The sequence below is a fragment of the Terrapene carolina genome, unplaced genomic scaffold, assembly GCF_002925995.2.
Source record: "Terrapene carolina triunguis isolate 2854851 unplaced genomic scaffold, T_m_triunguis-2.0 Scaffold95, whole genome shotgun sequence".
NCBI classification, from domain to species: domain Eukaryota; kingdom Metazoa; phylum Chordata; order Testudines; family Emydidae; genus Terrapene; species Terrapene triunguis.
In genome coordinates, this window is record NW_020664446.1 from 48598593 (window position 1) to 48612527 (window position 13935).

The 13935-nt window shown below is 38.9% G+C and overlaps 1 protein-coding gene across 2 annotated transcripts in view; it reads right to left on the reverse strand.

Annotated features, from left to right (window-relative positions):
- Positions 1 to 1285: 1285 nt before the first annotated feature.
- CABCOCO1 (ciliary associated calcium binding coiled-coil 1) overlaps positions 1286 to 13935 on the reverse strand; it is a 66052-nt gene continuing 53402 nt past the window's right edge. For both annotated transcript variants that reach the window (XM_024209329.2, XM_024209337.2), the window contains exons 6-8: positions 5629 to 5751; positions 5055 to 5195; positions 1286 to 2399 (exon numbers count right to left, since the gene is read on the reverse strand). In XM_024209329.2, coding sequence (XP_024065097.2) covers positions 2325 to 2399; positions 5055 to 5195; positions 5629 to 5751 — 339 coding nt within the window. In that variant the 3' untranslated portion in view covers positions 1286 to 2324. The remainder of the gene's footprint in view (positions 2400 to 5054; positions 5196 to 5628; positions 5752 to 13935) is intronic.

The window sequence follows — 13935 nt, forward strand, 5'->3', positions numbered from 1 at the left end:
TTGTAAAAAAAAACAGTGAGCACTGTACACTTTGTATTCTGTGTTGTAATTAAAATCAATTTATTTGAAAATTTAGAAAAACATCCAAAATATTTAATAAATTTCAATTGGTATTCTATTGTTTAACTTTGTGATTAAAGCTGTGATTAATCGTGATTAATTTTTTTGAGTTAATCGCGTGAGTTAACTGCAATTAATCCACAGCCCTATTTTAAATCAGTTCTTACATTTTAAGAATCATATGGTATGTCAGATCACTCATCCTGGTGTCTCCTTACAGAACCCGTGGGTGAAAACCTGGCCCTACTTAAGTCAACGGGAATTTTGCCGTTGGCAGTGTTAATTTACTTCAATTGGACTGTTTGTACAAGTTTGGCCTGTGGGATTTGAACCTTGTTTAGGAATTTTAGTAGATTCCTCAGCTGTTCTATATATATATATATATATATATATATACATATATATATATATATACACATATATATATATATACATACACACATACACACACATACACACACACACTAAGTCTGCATGTTAAATCAGTGTAACCATACTTTGCACTCATAGTACTATTCATCTACCAAGTGCTTTATAAATCTCCCAGAGTATGGCTACACAGCAAACACACACGTGTGGCTGTGTCAGATGACTCGGACTCACAGGGCTATGGGCTGAAGCCTGATCTCAGGGACCCTCCCTCCTCACTGGATCCCAGAGTTCAGGCTCCAGCCTGAGCCTGAACGTCTAAACCACAATTTTATAGCCCTGCAACCTGAGTCCCGTGAGCCTGAGTCAGCTGACCTGGGCCAGCAGAAGGTATTATTTGGGGGGGGTAACTTTCATACACAACTCCTTGTCAGCTATTTGTGTGCTCAAACTAGGAACTGTTGGCTTTTATAGCTGGATGTGAGCCCTCAGGAGTTTGCTGACCAATGCTATATGAGCAGAGACCAAAAGTGACAAAATCAGAAACATTAGCATAAATCAACCATAATGAGTTAGCTTTCTGACAACCTTTTCCTGACTAAAAATATTCTGCCCATGCAAAATTCTAAACAGTTGCTTTACAAGGTCATGATGTCCACATTTGAAATATGCTCTCAAGTACACATTCACAGCCCATTCCCACCCAGATGGTGCTACTGGATGTTCTTTATTTTTTAAATTACTTTTGATGAATAATGTGCAGCCACTGCCCCCTTCTGGTTTTATTCTCATTTCCATACACACCAAGTATATGCCCATGCAAGTGAAAGAGTGACAAACAAGACTCTTTAGGTAAATCACTCTCTTTCTTAATCAGGTTTAGACAGGTTTTTCATTAATATTTATTTTCACCATCATAAATGTGGATGAAGGAAGTAATGTCTTTAACATGTTATAACAAATATGTAATTTTACTGCTTAAAACGTTGTTTTCCAATATTCCAGTTAATATTTAGCCTAACCTTAGAAGCATGATTCATATTTAACCAAGTGCTTTCAAAGGGTCAGAGCTCTGTAATGTAAAAATGAATGGGTTTCACAGTTCTAGAACATATTACACAATTAGGTTTCATTTTGGGCTAACCAACATTTATACAATATGTGACAAAATACGGAACAACGCTAATGTATATTGAAGTAACAAATACAGTCAGAATTAAAGTGTTACAAATTTTCAGACAAAACTCCTATTGAAGTCAGAAGCAGCTATGTCTGAGTAAGAACTGTAGGATCCAGTCCTATGTTTATGTAATTTCAATATGGTGGACATAAAAAAAGTGTTAAATGATACTAGAGTTTTTTAACAAGTTCAGCAAAAAATTTAATATGAACTTAAGAAAATAATCTTAGATCAAAAGTGTATAATTACATGTTAATGACATTCTCTCCTTAATATATCCGCAATGTCTTCATATGGTGTTCTCTATTGTAAGCCAACAATATGTATTTCCATCAGTGAAAATTTATGAAAATACTGTAGATTGGGGGGGAGGGAGTGGAATGCTAGAATCATTTAAAAATATTTTATAATAGGAGGAACACAAAGGAGTGGAATTACTGAGAAGTTTAACATTTTATCGGAAATTGCTATTTAGAAGTAGACTTCACTTTTATATTTTCGAACTACATATCCTTCTCATCCTTTTATCTTACTAAGTATAGAGTAAATATGAATGCTATTAGGGGACAGTAAAGTTGTTAAATTTGGATGAATATTTTCCTCAAACATTAGCTCAATAGTTTCCTTTGTAAAAAAATAATTAAATTAATGCCAACTGTCTTCTTCTGTTTTCGTAGATTTCTCTAAAGCTCGGCACCACTTCTTGTCTAGCTACTCAGGTATTTTTTAATTTGTCTATTCTCACAGTATAAGCCTCCTCCTCCATTTGCAGTTTTTCGTTTATCTCAGTCTGTGAAGACAATCAGAAAAAAAAAAAGTGGTTACGATGGAGCTATTTTGTGCTGCACATTGTCTTTGTGGTTTTGACATATTATAGTGCCTTAAGACAGACATTATCCTGCACACACCTTCCTGTTTTGCAGACATTATGGTGTTCCAGCCTGTACTTATGTGATAACACTTTATCATATTACTGTGTACAATCCCAGTGTAGTATGTCTGCCATGAACAGGAAGTGATATTGGGACAGCCATTTTTCATATAACCTTAAATTAGGAGATAGGCTAATTTGTCTGTATTCTCAGACAGATTTCACCACTAAACACCAAATCAGAAAAATTGCTCTGGGGTTTGGTTATTGCAGTGTTTTCTTTTGCTGCAGATATTAGGTCTCCAGTGTAATACATTTTACTGACCCACTACTGGAACTTAGAAAGCATATTGGAAATGAACAATAAAAAACAAGGTGTTGCTTGTCTGTCTTGATTATATACATAATAATGAATATATATTATACATAGGAACTCCAGAATTCTGAAGCATTTCAGTGCTTAAATTTCAATGTAATATTTGCAATGAAGGTACATGGAATGTGACACATTTTAGCAAATTTGTTGGCAGTGATAATATGTAGCTGTCTGCAATTCTGTTGCCTGTAGAAATCTGGGCACACTAGATCTAATTCCATGAATATCAGAGGCCTTGGAATTTATGTAACCTTTTCAGTATGCATAGATGTATATGTCCATGGAAACAGATGGTGTTTCATAACAAAAATAGATCAGAAATGGAAAGAACACAAGATAAGGTCCTTCCAAGTGTTTTAAGTTTTCTATGAAAGTTTGGAGAGGGTAAAATATATATATATATATATATATATACACTTCACTGACTCCATACAAAATCATCACAGATTTAGGGCCAAATTCTCTGTTAACTTCATATTAATTTCAATAGAACTATGCAATTTATACTAGTAGAAAAATTGGTCCTTAAAATCAAGTGCTGAATTCCATCCAAGAAAGCTTGGATAAAGCACCAAAAAAAATCTGAATTCTTATTTGAACTTTATCCAGATCTTATCTGAACTTTACTCAGATCTTATCTTATCTACCTTGTTCACTGTGTTTGGACCACTGTCAAGTATAAACAAACAAGTCCATATCCCATTGACCCAGTGTCTTCTAGGTACATACTTAATCACTTTCCTGAGGAGAACTGAAACTCCAAGTTAATTCTCTCACTCACAACCTAGCTGCCCTTCTGTTCCCATTCTTATATCCTTCTCTGATAAATGTCTTTAATGAAAATCAGCTGTCCCTGTGGCAGCTCCTGCTTCAGTCCACTACCGTTACCGTCACACCTACTTTGAGCCAGCACTGTGATCCGACACGTAATGGTATTTCCTTGATTCAACAGCACCATGAAAACAATGCCGAGTATAAGATCGCAGTTCAATGTCTAAGAATGTAGTGGAAGGATTTTGATCATGGATCAGACAGAATCTAATGATAAGAGCAACTGGGGGAGGGGTGGGGTGTCAAAAAGCAGAGGAATCAGTTGTTGGAGAAGAGTCTGTGGAGGGGAGGACAGTTACTACAATAAAGAGGATATTATTCTCTGGGTAGGTAACCAGAGCTTGATAGATGGAAAAAATGCATCTCTCACTTGATCCTGCAGTTCTTTTTCATGCAAAACTCTCAATGACTTCACTGGGAGTTTTGCCAAGGTAAGGTCTGCATGGTCAAGAGAAAAATGTGTATTTAATTTCTTAGAAAAGATGCAGGTTCTATTTGCATGTATAGGCCCAGACTTTTTCCATCTATTTCTAATGACAAGTTGAATGGGAATACGGAGTCAAACCTGGAAGGCATTGCGCTGGTGTCAATTTTCCAGCTGATGTTTCCCATTCATGCATAATCCATACAACTACAGTTTCTCAATATCAAACTATTTTCAGATAATGTGATATCGTTAATAATAAAGTGTTTCTCATTCAAATATGTATATCACTGTGAGCGAATGTGCACCATATAAGATTATAATGGTATGTTCTGATTACAACAGCTAATACAGAGTGATAAGTGCAATGAAGTCAATAATAATGGATACTGAACAAGGTTTTGGCTGTTTCTCTTCAGTATGTTCAGATGTTTGATGGAGCAGGATGCAATATGAGATGGTCAAATAGTCTATTCCATTGGGGCAACTCTTATGTAACTACATACAAAGAAACTAAAGTATAGACTAGGCTTACATATGTTTGTAATACAGAACCTACATAATAATTGAGTGTGTGTATAAGTTTCAAAGGCTGCATGTTTCTATAAATTCATATTAAGCATATTCAATATGGCATGTGTTCTCTCACTGCATCAGATCCTACACTACTGAAAAGGAATTTTTCCATTGATATGAAAGAGTAGGATTTAGCCCATACTTTCTAAATAACACAGCAATTGTGAAGACGTGTTGTTATGTTACTGAATCTATTTTTGGCTCTTATTACATGTGAGATGACTAATTTGCAAGTTATGTATATCTGTTAAACCACATTCCTACAGCAGATTAATGTGTTTGTCAGCATAGTGTGGGTACAGTTTACAGTCATTAATTAGCTAATTAACTACAGTTAGAATTAGTGAATGTATTTCTAAAATAGTACCTGAAGGCTGCCAATAATTTCATTTGTGATCTGACCCAATACTGACTTAACATCTTCAATGGTGAACCCAGCCATAGGATCTATATCCAAGGATTCTGTTTCCGGTTGGAGCCCTTCTGGATGACATTCTTGATTGATTTCCTAATAAATTAAAAGTAAATGCCACAATAAATGTTTCAGTTTGAACATTCCACTATTATATACAATATCAAAGTGTTGCCAGCCCAAAGGCACAACAGCAATGTGCTGTGCTGGCATGTGAAAGATTCTAATTTGGGAAGAGATCTTCAGAGTGATTTTTACTGTCCAATACAGAGAAGGCACACTGCTGAGGTATTGTGATTGTTTCCTAAGGAATGGTGGGAGAGGCTGACTGAATACATGACATACATGCTCCCTTGCTGACCAATTAATGCATCAACAGCAACTTTATTCAGTCTTAAAACTGAGTGCACATTATACCCTAGTAGCATAAGATGGACAGAGGAATCAAACTGGTGACTTTCACTGTGCTCCTATGGGGAAAAGTGGGGAGGTGGCTCATAGTAGAACAGATGAAAAAAGAAACCCTTACCTCAGTTTCCACCTCGGATTCTGGGGGTAATGCAATAAACGATGAATACATATCGTAAGATATACCTTCTTCTAGCGGAGCAGGGAAAAGTGTATCCATTGGTTTGACAAGTTCAACCACATTCTGCTTGGATTAAAAAACCCACATTGTAATATTGGATTTAATTCTTGCTCACAGCTTTGTGAAGACTTTTTGAAAGGAAATAAAATGCTTGGCTCACAACAAACATAGTACCTTTTTGTTACCATCCAAGTGCTTGAAATTGGAAAGCCTACTGACAACTATTACAGACCACTGTTTGCTTTCTGACATGTTCTTCCAGGGGCTCTCATTAAAACTGAACAATTTATCTGAAAAGAGCTCTTGATTTCCATAGGTTCCATAGCAATGCAGTTCCATACCCACCTGGATAATGAAGTTTGGAAACTAGAGTGTTGGGTGTATCTTAAAGGTTATTATAAAACATAAAATTGTCACTCCTGAATAAGAATGTTTGTTGTATCTTAGAGTCAAAGGTCTCAGTTCATCACTGCATTATTTTATTAATTCCAAACCCCTTATACTGGGGTTCCACAGTGCCAAGTCAGGCCCCAAGATTATATGATGTAATAATCTTCAAGTTTATTACTATAATTTAATACTGTTCATAAGTGATCATCTAACTATTGCTTCTAAATCAAAGAGTAAAAGAAACCAGTATAAACAATAAAAACTAAATTAGCTTTTTAAAATCAATTCAGATTTAATCACTGAATGTGTTTTTTGTTCATTTGTTTGTTTGGGGGACTCACCACTATGGCGCCTCCTGCTGGTCTCTCAGGGAATTAGCTCATCCAGCCTCTGGAGCGCCCTCTGCACGCCAGTGTCCTGCTGCTGCTGGCCCCCGTGTCCCTCCCAGGACCCGGTGCCCCTTGTCTTTGGGGTGCTGCTCCTGGCAATACCCCCGCAGTCTCAGGGTCTCCCCACCCAGGGGAACCCCCAACCCTCTATCCCCACCTTGCCTCAGTCATGGGCTACTGCCAGTCACCATCTAGCCCCTGCTAGCTGGGGCAGACTGCAGTATAAAAGCCACTCATCATAGGCAAGGGGGGTTTGGACCTGCTGCCTCTGCCTACCCTGGGCTGCCCCCTGCAACCCCAGTACCTAATTGGCCTTCCACTAGGCTGCAGCCTGGGCAGTTTCCAGGCCAGAGCTCCTCAGCTCCCTTGGCCTTCCCCCAGCCCTGCTCCACTCCAGGTACCTTCTCTTAGCTCCCTGCAGCCAGGTCCCTCCCTCTCAAAGCTAGAGAGAATCTCGGTTGGCTTCTGGCTCCAGCCCTCTTATAAGGGCCAGCTGGGCACTCATTAAGCCAGCCACAGCTATGGCTGCTTTCCAATCAGCCTAGCCTTTCCCCTGCCACGGCCCACTCCCAGGGTTGTTTTAAGCCCTTCAGGGCAAGAGCGGGGTAACCACCCCACTATAGGGAGGTTTTACCTTACAGTTTCCCTTTAAATAGAGTCATGTAGTTAAAGACCAGGAGGGACCACAAGTTCATGACCTCCTATATATCACAGGCCACCAACACCAACCAGCACCTGCCCATTTAAACCCAACAATCAAAATGAGACCAAAGTAAAAGAGTCACAGAAGACTAAATTATTATGTGGTATAGACAAAGAATAGGAGGGACCGAATTGCACCAGTGCTTGAGGCCCCTGCAATGGCAGAGAAATGATTAAGAGAGATATACCCAGATAATCCTGGCAAATGACCTGCAACCACATACTGCAGATAAAGGCGAAAACCCCCAAAGGTCACTGCCAGTCTGATCTGGGGGGGAATTCCTTCCTTTTCTGCTCTGAGTCTTATAACCACCCTTGAATTGTCAGATTATAACTAAATTACAACACAACTAGTTTCTTTTATAAGTCATAACAGTCACAAAATTCAAACAAAAGATATTAAAAAGTGCCTGACATGGCAAGGTAGACTATGAAATATCTTGTTTAGTAATAACAGGTTTATGAGCAGTACTATACTTCGAAGCAAAAATGCAGTGAAAGGGCCATTATGAATTGTCCCTTCCTATATGTTGCAGTCTTAATAAGTCCAGGGGAAAATTAGAATGAATGAATTGTGGTGAAAGCCCAGAGCCAACAACTGTATTTAAATGAATCCTTCTAATGAAATACTTTCCTTTAAAAACTACAATTAAGTCTTTGTATTTCCTTAGAACAAAACCTTCTGTTTAACACCAGAAATGGTTCTATAGCAAAATCTATTTAAAAACACAGAAGGAGACAGGGTCAGTATTATACTCCTGCTTATAAACAGTTACAATTTCCCTAAAATAAACTTATAACTTTCTGAAGTATGTGAATAGATTTAAGACAAATTACACTGATCTATATTAAAATATTAGTGCTGCTTATTGAAAAATTTTGAAGATTTTTAATTTTCAGAGTTATTTACTCATGACAAAGTTGTGTTGTTCAAAATAGCCTCTTAAATCACTATAATTCTTGAGCTGTGAGAAACAGTTTGATGGGGGGAAAAGCAGACAAAAATGTTGTTAATGGATTATGCAATCTATTTGTGCTAATATGGTGTTGCACTTGCCACAGAAATGAGTCAGATCCTCACTGACTGCTATAGGCCCATGGTGCAAAGGACTCTTAAACCACCCTTAAAGTGGCTGATGAGGATTCCCCCATATTGGAGGAATCCTGGGCTGGCCCCACCAGTGCAGAGGGTGTCATGATCAGCTGGGGACAAGGGGAAATGTGATAGAGACAGAGGAAGTGGAACTAAATCACAATATGCTTTGCCAGTCTCCAGGTGGTGCAATGCTCCCTGGGGAACCATGCTAACTGTAACAAGCTTCTAGGGTGGGAGGGATAGCTCAGTGGTTTGAGCATTAGCCTGCTAAACCCAGGGTTGTGAGTTCAATCCTTGAGGGGGCCACTTAGGGATCTAGGGCAAAATCAGTACTTGGTCCTGCTAGTGAAGGCAGGGGGCTGGAGTCAATGACCTTTCAAGGTCCCTTCCAGTTCTAGGAGATAGGATATCTCCCCAAAAAAAAAAAGTTGCGGCTGCTCTAACTTGCACTGGAGGTCAGTTTGGTGAAGGTGGTTTAGAGCCGGCTTTATGAGCTTGGTACAGCGGAGGATTGCACTTACTGTTTCAATGTTACTCTAAACCTATAACTGTATACAATTACTTTTCATTTAATTCTTTTCTAGTGGAGGTTTGCATAAAAATGGACAAGTCTTAAAAAGTAGTCATATTGTTCCCTGTGTATGTCATTTGTATTTTTTGTTGAGAACTAGCAGACTGCCTTTTTAGAAATGTGGGCATAACACAGATAATAAAATAGTATAAAGGAATATTTCTAAACAGAACAACAACAGGATTAGTAAGAAATTCTAATAAATGAGTTCTGCAGATGTGGTGGTGGTGGTTATAAAATTAACTTTGCATAAGTTATGAATATAGAATTACATTTCCCCCAGATGTTATCTGTTACTTAAATTAATGTTGCTTAAGTTACCATTATAATACATTTTATCCAACACTGTATTATATTATTTAAGTTTCTATTGCATAAAAACAAGCAATGGCTGATGACATAACTTTTAATAGTGTATGTAAAGAGTTTTTAATATTCTATAAATGACTGTTTGGTATATCTTAATAGTAATAGCACAAATGTCCACTCTCAAAATATTATGGAGATTAAAACCAGCTATTGACTTATGCAAAAATTCAAGTAATTGGAAAACTCTCCAGTATTTACATATGCAGTATGAAGTGAACCACTCTATTCACGGAATAAATGTCAGAAGTTTGAAAATCAGCAAAAGCTAATATTAAGGTCAGTTTGGATTTACTAATATGTTTGCAGAAAATCAGAATCTACATTTGATGCTTGTTTGTTTCTTCTTGAATGAGAAAATGTAATATTTGGCCCAAAGCTCTATTTGCTTCAAGCTTTTCGTATCCTGAAGAAACTTTAAACTCTTTTTCCCATCTTACAAACCATCTACAGTACTGTACTCTCCTCCACATGGTTAAAACTTTATTTCTGTGTAGTAAATCTTACCAAAAAGGCAAAAGTGCATGTTATATAAAGGATGAAAAGTATTCCCAAATTTCCGCCTTATGGATCTGATCTAAAACCCAGTGATGTACCAGTGAATCTTTCCACTGACTTCAATATGCCTTGGATCAGGCCATATATGAACGATAGCCAAATTAGAAACTATTCCTTGTTGTTTCTTCTGTATAAATACACACGCCATACCAGTGGATTTTTAAATGGTATGCCTTAGGGTCATATGATACCTGCAGAGCCACACAAGCTTATATCTAAAAAGTTACTTAAGTGAGATTTCTTGTGAGCCAAAACACTTAATGCAGGATTTGCAGGATTTTACCAGCTAGTCTAAATGTACTTAACTCTAGATCTGCAAATCTTCTGAATTTCAGACATTAGGATGAAAGCCTGTGGTTTATATGGTAGAATACTTGGAATGAATAAACCGATGACTAGAGCTCTAAACTCACACTTTTGGCCAAACCACCAGTTTAACCCTATCTTCAAGCACATATGCATACAATTTGCCTACTGTAGCTGGCTTAATAGGCATTAAGCGGAACACCAAAATTCTAAAAGATCACCAATTTTATGGGGAGGCTGCTGCTGCTCGCTCCTCAAATACATTGCTTATATTACTTTGCTGCAATGTGGTGTCCACATTTGAGGACATAAGCAAGCCCAAAGAGTGAAGGCTGTTATCGGCCAAACAATCATTCCAAATATAGGATCTAGCAGTCTAAATAGGATGGCAGAACTGAGTTCTACACTAATCAGGGGCTAAATTTTTCCTCAACTTCCTTTACTTACATGGGAGTTGTGTATGCGTATTCAAGGGCAGAATTTGGACCACATGAAGACAATTACAATTACATAAAAGAAACAGAACAATAAATCACATTTCTCCTTTATGTTCCTTTTCTTTATCTTAGAATTTACGTTAATCCATTTTAGAAATGGGTTTCTCAGCTATAGGAACTGAGCAATAAGCAAATACTTGAACTGTGAAACTCAACTTCACCAGGAATTAATCTGGCCCAAAATTGCTATTTTAAATACCTTGGTGCTATAACTAAATTCACAAAACAGGATATTCCCCCCCCAAGCCATAAATCAGTCAGTGACATCTGGCCTCAAGGACATCGGTGTCATCTGAAATGTGGTAATTTATATTAATGAACATCAATATTAATTTTTAAATAAAAAGAATTTGCTGTAGCCATTATGTTTACATATGGGATATTATTTATCAGTTGTGTTCCTCCTTTCCTATATTTTTGCCCATAAATTATTGTAAGGAGAAACAGAGTCATGGTTATAAATATTTTCCCTCTGAGTTTAATCTTCTAAATATTGTCTTACTGTTTCAGTAGCTATACAAGGCACTCCCCTGTTAGCCAACAGGCAGGATTTTCTTGCTACTAAAGCAACTGCTGCCAATTTAAATGCTTGGACAACTAGAAAAGGGTGCTCCTACAGGAAGCAACCAAACCCTTCCTTTCTAGAGGCCCCTCTGTGGAAAACACCTCTTAATGTCACATTCAGGGGCTGCCACAGTTTCAGGGATCAAAGAAAAGGAATAATGCCGCCACTTTACTGAATTGCAACATGCTTTCTTTGTATTTAACCAGGCTTTCAATTAATATTGTACAATTCTGAGATGTTAATACATTACAGACATCAAGGAGGGGACAATGAAAATATGACCAGTGTGCTTCCACACGGAGGGCATCAATGCAGTACTGATTCACCTTGGAATAGTAGCTGTAAATTCATATTGTGTTCACAGTAATGCTAACCTTCATGGAGTCATGGGATTACATGAGAATCTCAGCTTTCATTTAAAAAAATAAAGTTAGTGTCTAGCCCTTGTGGTTGCTAAGAAAAGATTGCAAATATAAATCCTTGAGGCTCAAAAACCAGAAGGCAAATAAAAGAAAACCAGAATTTATTATTTTTAAGTCAATACCATGATTTCTTGGGGCTTGACTCATGATTTTCAAATGCTTGGAATTAGCAACACTGAGGTACAGTATTATCTCTTTAAGTCATGTACAGTGTTGTAGGAGTTTGGGTTTTTTTAAAAAACACCAGAAAGCATGGCTCCTGTGTGTTTGAAGCCTGCAAACTACTTACTGCCATCCTCCCCTTCTCTCTCGTGGAAGTTCTGCCAGCAAACAAAGCACAGAAGCTGGCTCCAATGTAGATTGCAGGATTTTGTTAATACAGAGACATGTGCTCCCTAAAGATGAAGGCTCATAGAGCATGTGTGGTTGGCATAACTTTTACAAACTTGCAGGCCAGCCCTGACATTCTTGGTTTGAAATCAGAGTTTTTCATTATATGTAGAGATAGAGAGATCTGAAATAAAAATCCAGGGACATTTGGACACCAAGTGTCCATCTTAGTCGTCCAAACATTGTAGAACTTAGACATTTTACCAGTCATATGAAACCATTTCGAAGATATTAAATTTGTACTTGGCATGTATAGCTACATCTAGGTGATGGAAAATAATCTTTCAGAAGAAGTGTTAAAAAAAAAAAAAAAAAGCCTCCAGGTAAGCCGCAAAGCAAGCAGTCGGAAAGGTGAAAAAAAACAGCCTTAGATGAGCTGTATGAATTGAACAACTGCCTTCAGCTTGCCCAAAAGAAAATTTAGGCAATCGCATGGACAAGAAACAAAAGCAAGGAATATGGAAGGAACACACCATTTGTAAAGATGTAGAGGGCAGACTGCTTGTGATGAGAGACACAATATGTAACTATGAGAATACTATGAGAATCTAATTAATGCAAACCCTTTATACGTTACACTAAACCGGTGTGAATTGATAATTATGGATATTGATGATCTGTCAGAGGCAGTGGTCAAAGATGCAATGCTGAAGATGGCACCTGGAAAAGCAGCAGGTCCAGACAAAATCATGGTGGAAATTATCAAAGCTTTGAGAGAGGTTGGTCACACTGCATGTAACTCTTAGAACAGTAGTTCTCAATCTTTTTTTTTCACGGACCACTTGAAAATTGCTGAGGATCTCGGCGGACCGCTTAATGATCTTTCCAAATGTTGTTTGTACCGTTAGCTAACTATCGTAAAGTGCTTTGGATAGAAGCGCTATACAAAAAAACCCTTAATAATAATAATTTTTTTTGTTCTACAAATAATAGCACACAACTCATATTTTAATATCAGTAGTCCTACCTTTCTAGTGTGATGGATGTGCTCTCTCCCCCCGCCACGGCAGCCCCCAAGCTGGGGCTGGGAAGGAGGGGGGGTCTCTCCCTCCCTCCCCATCACGGCAGCCCCTGAGCTGGGGCTGGGAAGGAGGGTGGTCTCTCCCTCTCTCCCATCACGGCAGTCCCCGAGCTGATGCTGGGAAGGAGGGTGGTCTCTTACTGGCAGCCGCAGCCCTGCTGCTGAGGAAGGTCACCTCTTTCTTTGGCTGCCTCAGCTCTGCATGTCCCAAATTCCCTTCGCCCCCCCTTCTCACCCCACTGCCCCCCTCCCACCTACCTCCTATTCCCCCCAAGGCCACCACCTCACCTTACCTGCGCAGCTCCACTAATTAGGTGGGTGACCATTCATTCTCTTGTGTGCGGCCGCCCAGGCCCGCACCTTAGCGGGAACTATCCTGAGACCACCTGAATGAAGCTCGTGGATCACTGGTTGTCCATGGACCACAGTTTGACAACCTCTGTCTGAGAGGGAATCTCTCAGATGTGATTGTCACATCTGCAGAATAGTGGAGCCCATTTGAAGATAGGAGCAGTTTGGTTGTAGAAAAGGAAAAAAGAAGACAAATGTTATGTTCATTGTTAGACAGTTGGTAGAAAAGAAGCTGGAAAGGAAAACAGCATGGTTGGGCTTTCCTTAAATTCAGGGCTGGCTCTAGGCACCAGCAAAGCAAGCAGGTGCTTTGGGCGGCAAATTTGCAGGGGCGCAAGAATCCAGCATGAGAGCTGAAAACCAACAGGGAGCCCTGGGAGCTGTAGTTCCTTGGTTAGCTCCCTGCCTATAGAGCCAGCCCTGGAGCAGGGAAAGAACTACATTTCCCAGCATTCCCTCGACCACAATTAACAGGAAAGGGAGGGGAAAGGAGTGTAGAACTGAAACTTCATGCTGCAGCTTGCTGTAAATGGTAGGGACAGAGCCAGTTCTAGGTTTTTTGCCGCCCCGCACTTCAGCCCTGGGCTCCCCCTGCACCCCTGTGTTGCCCCAGCCCTGGACTC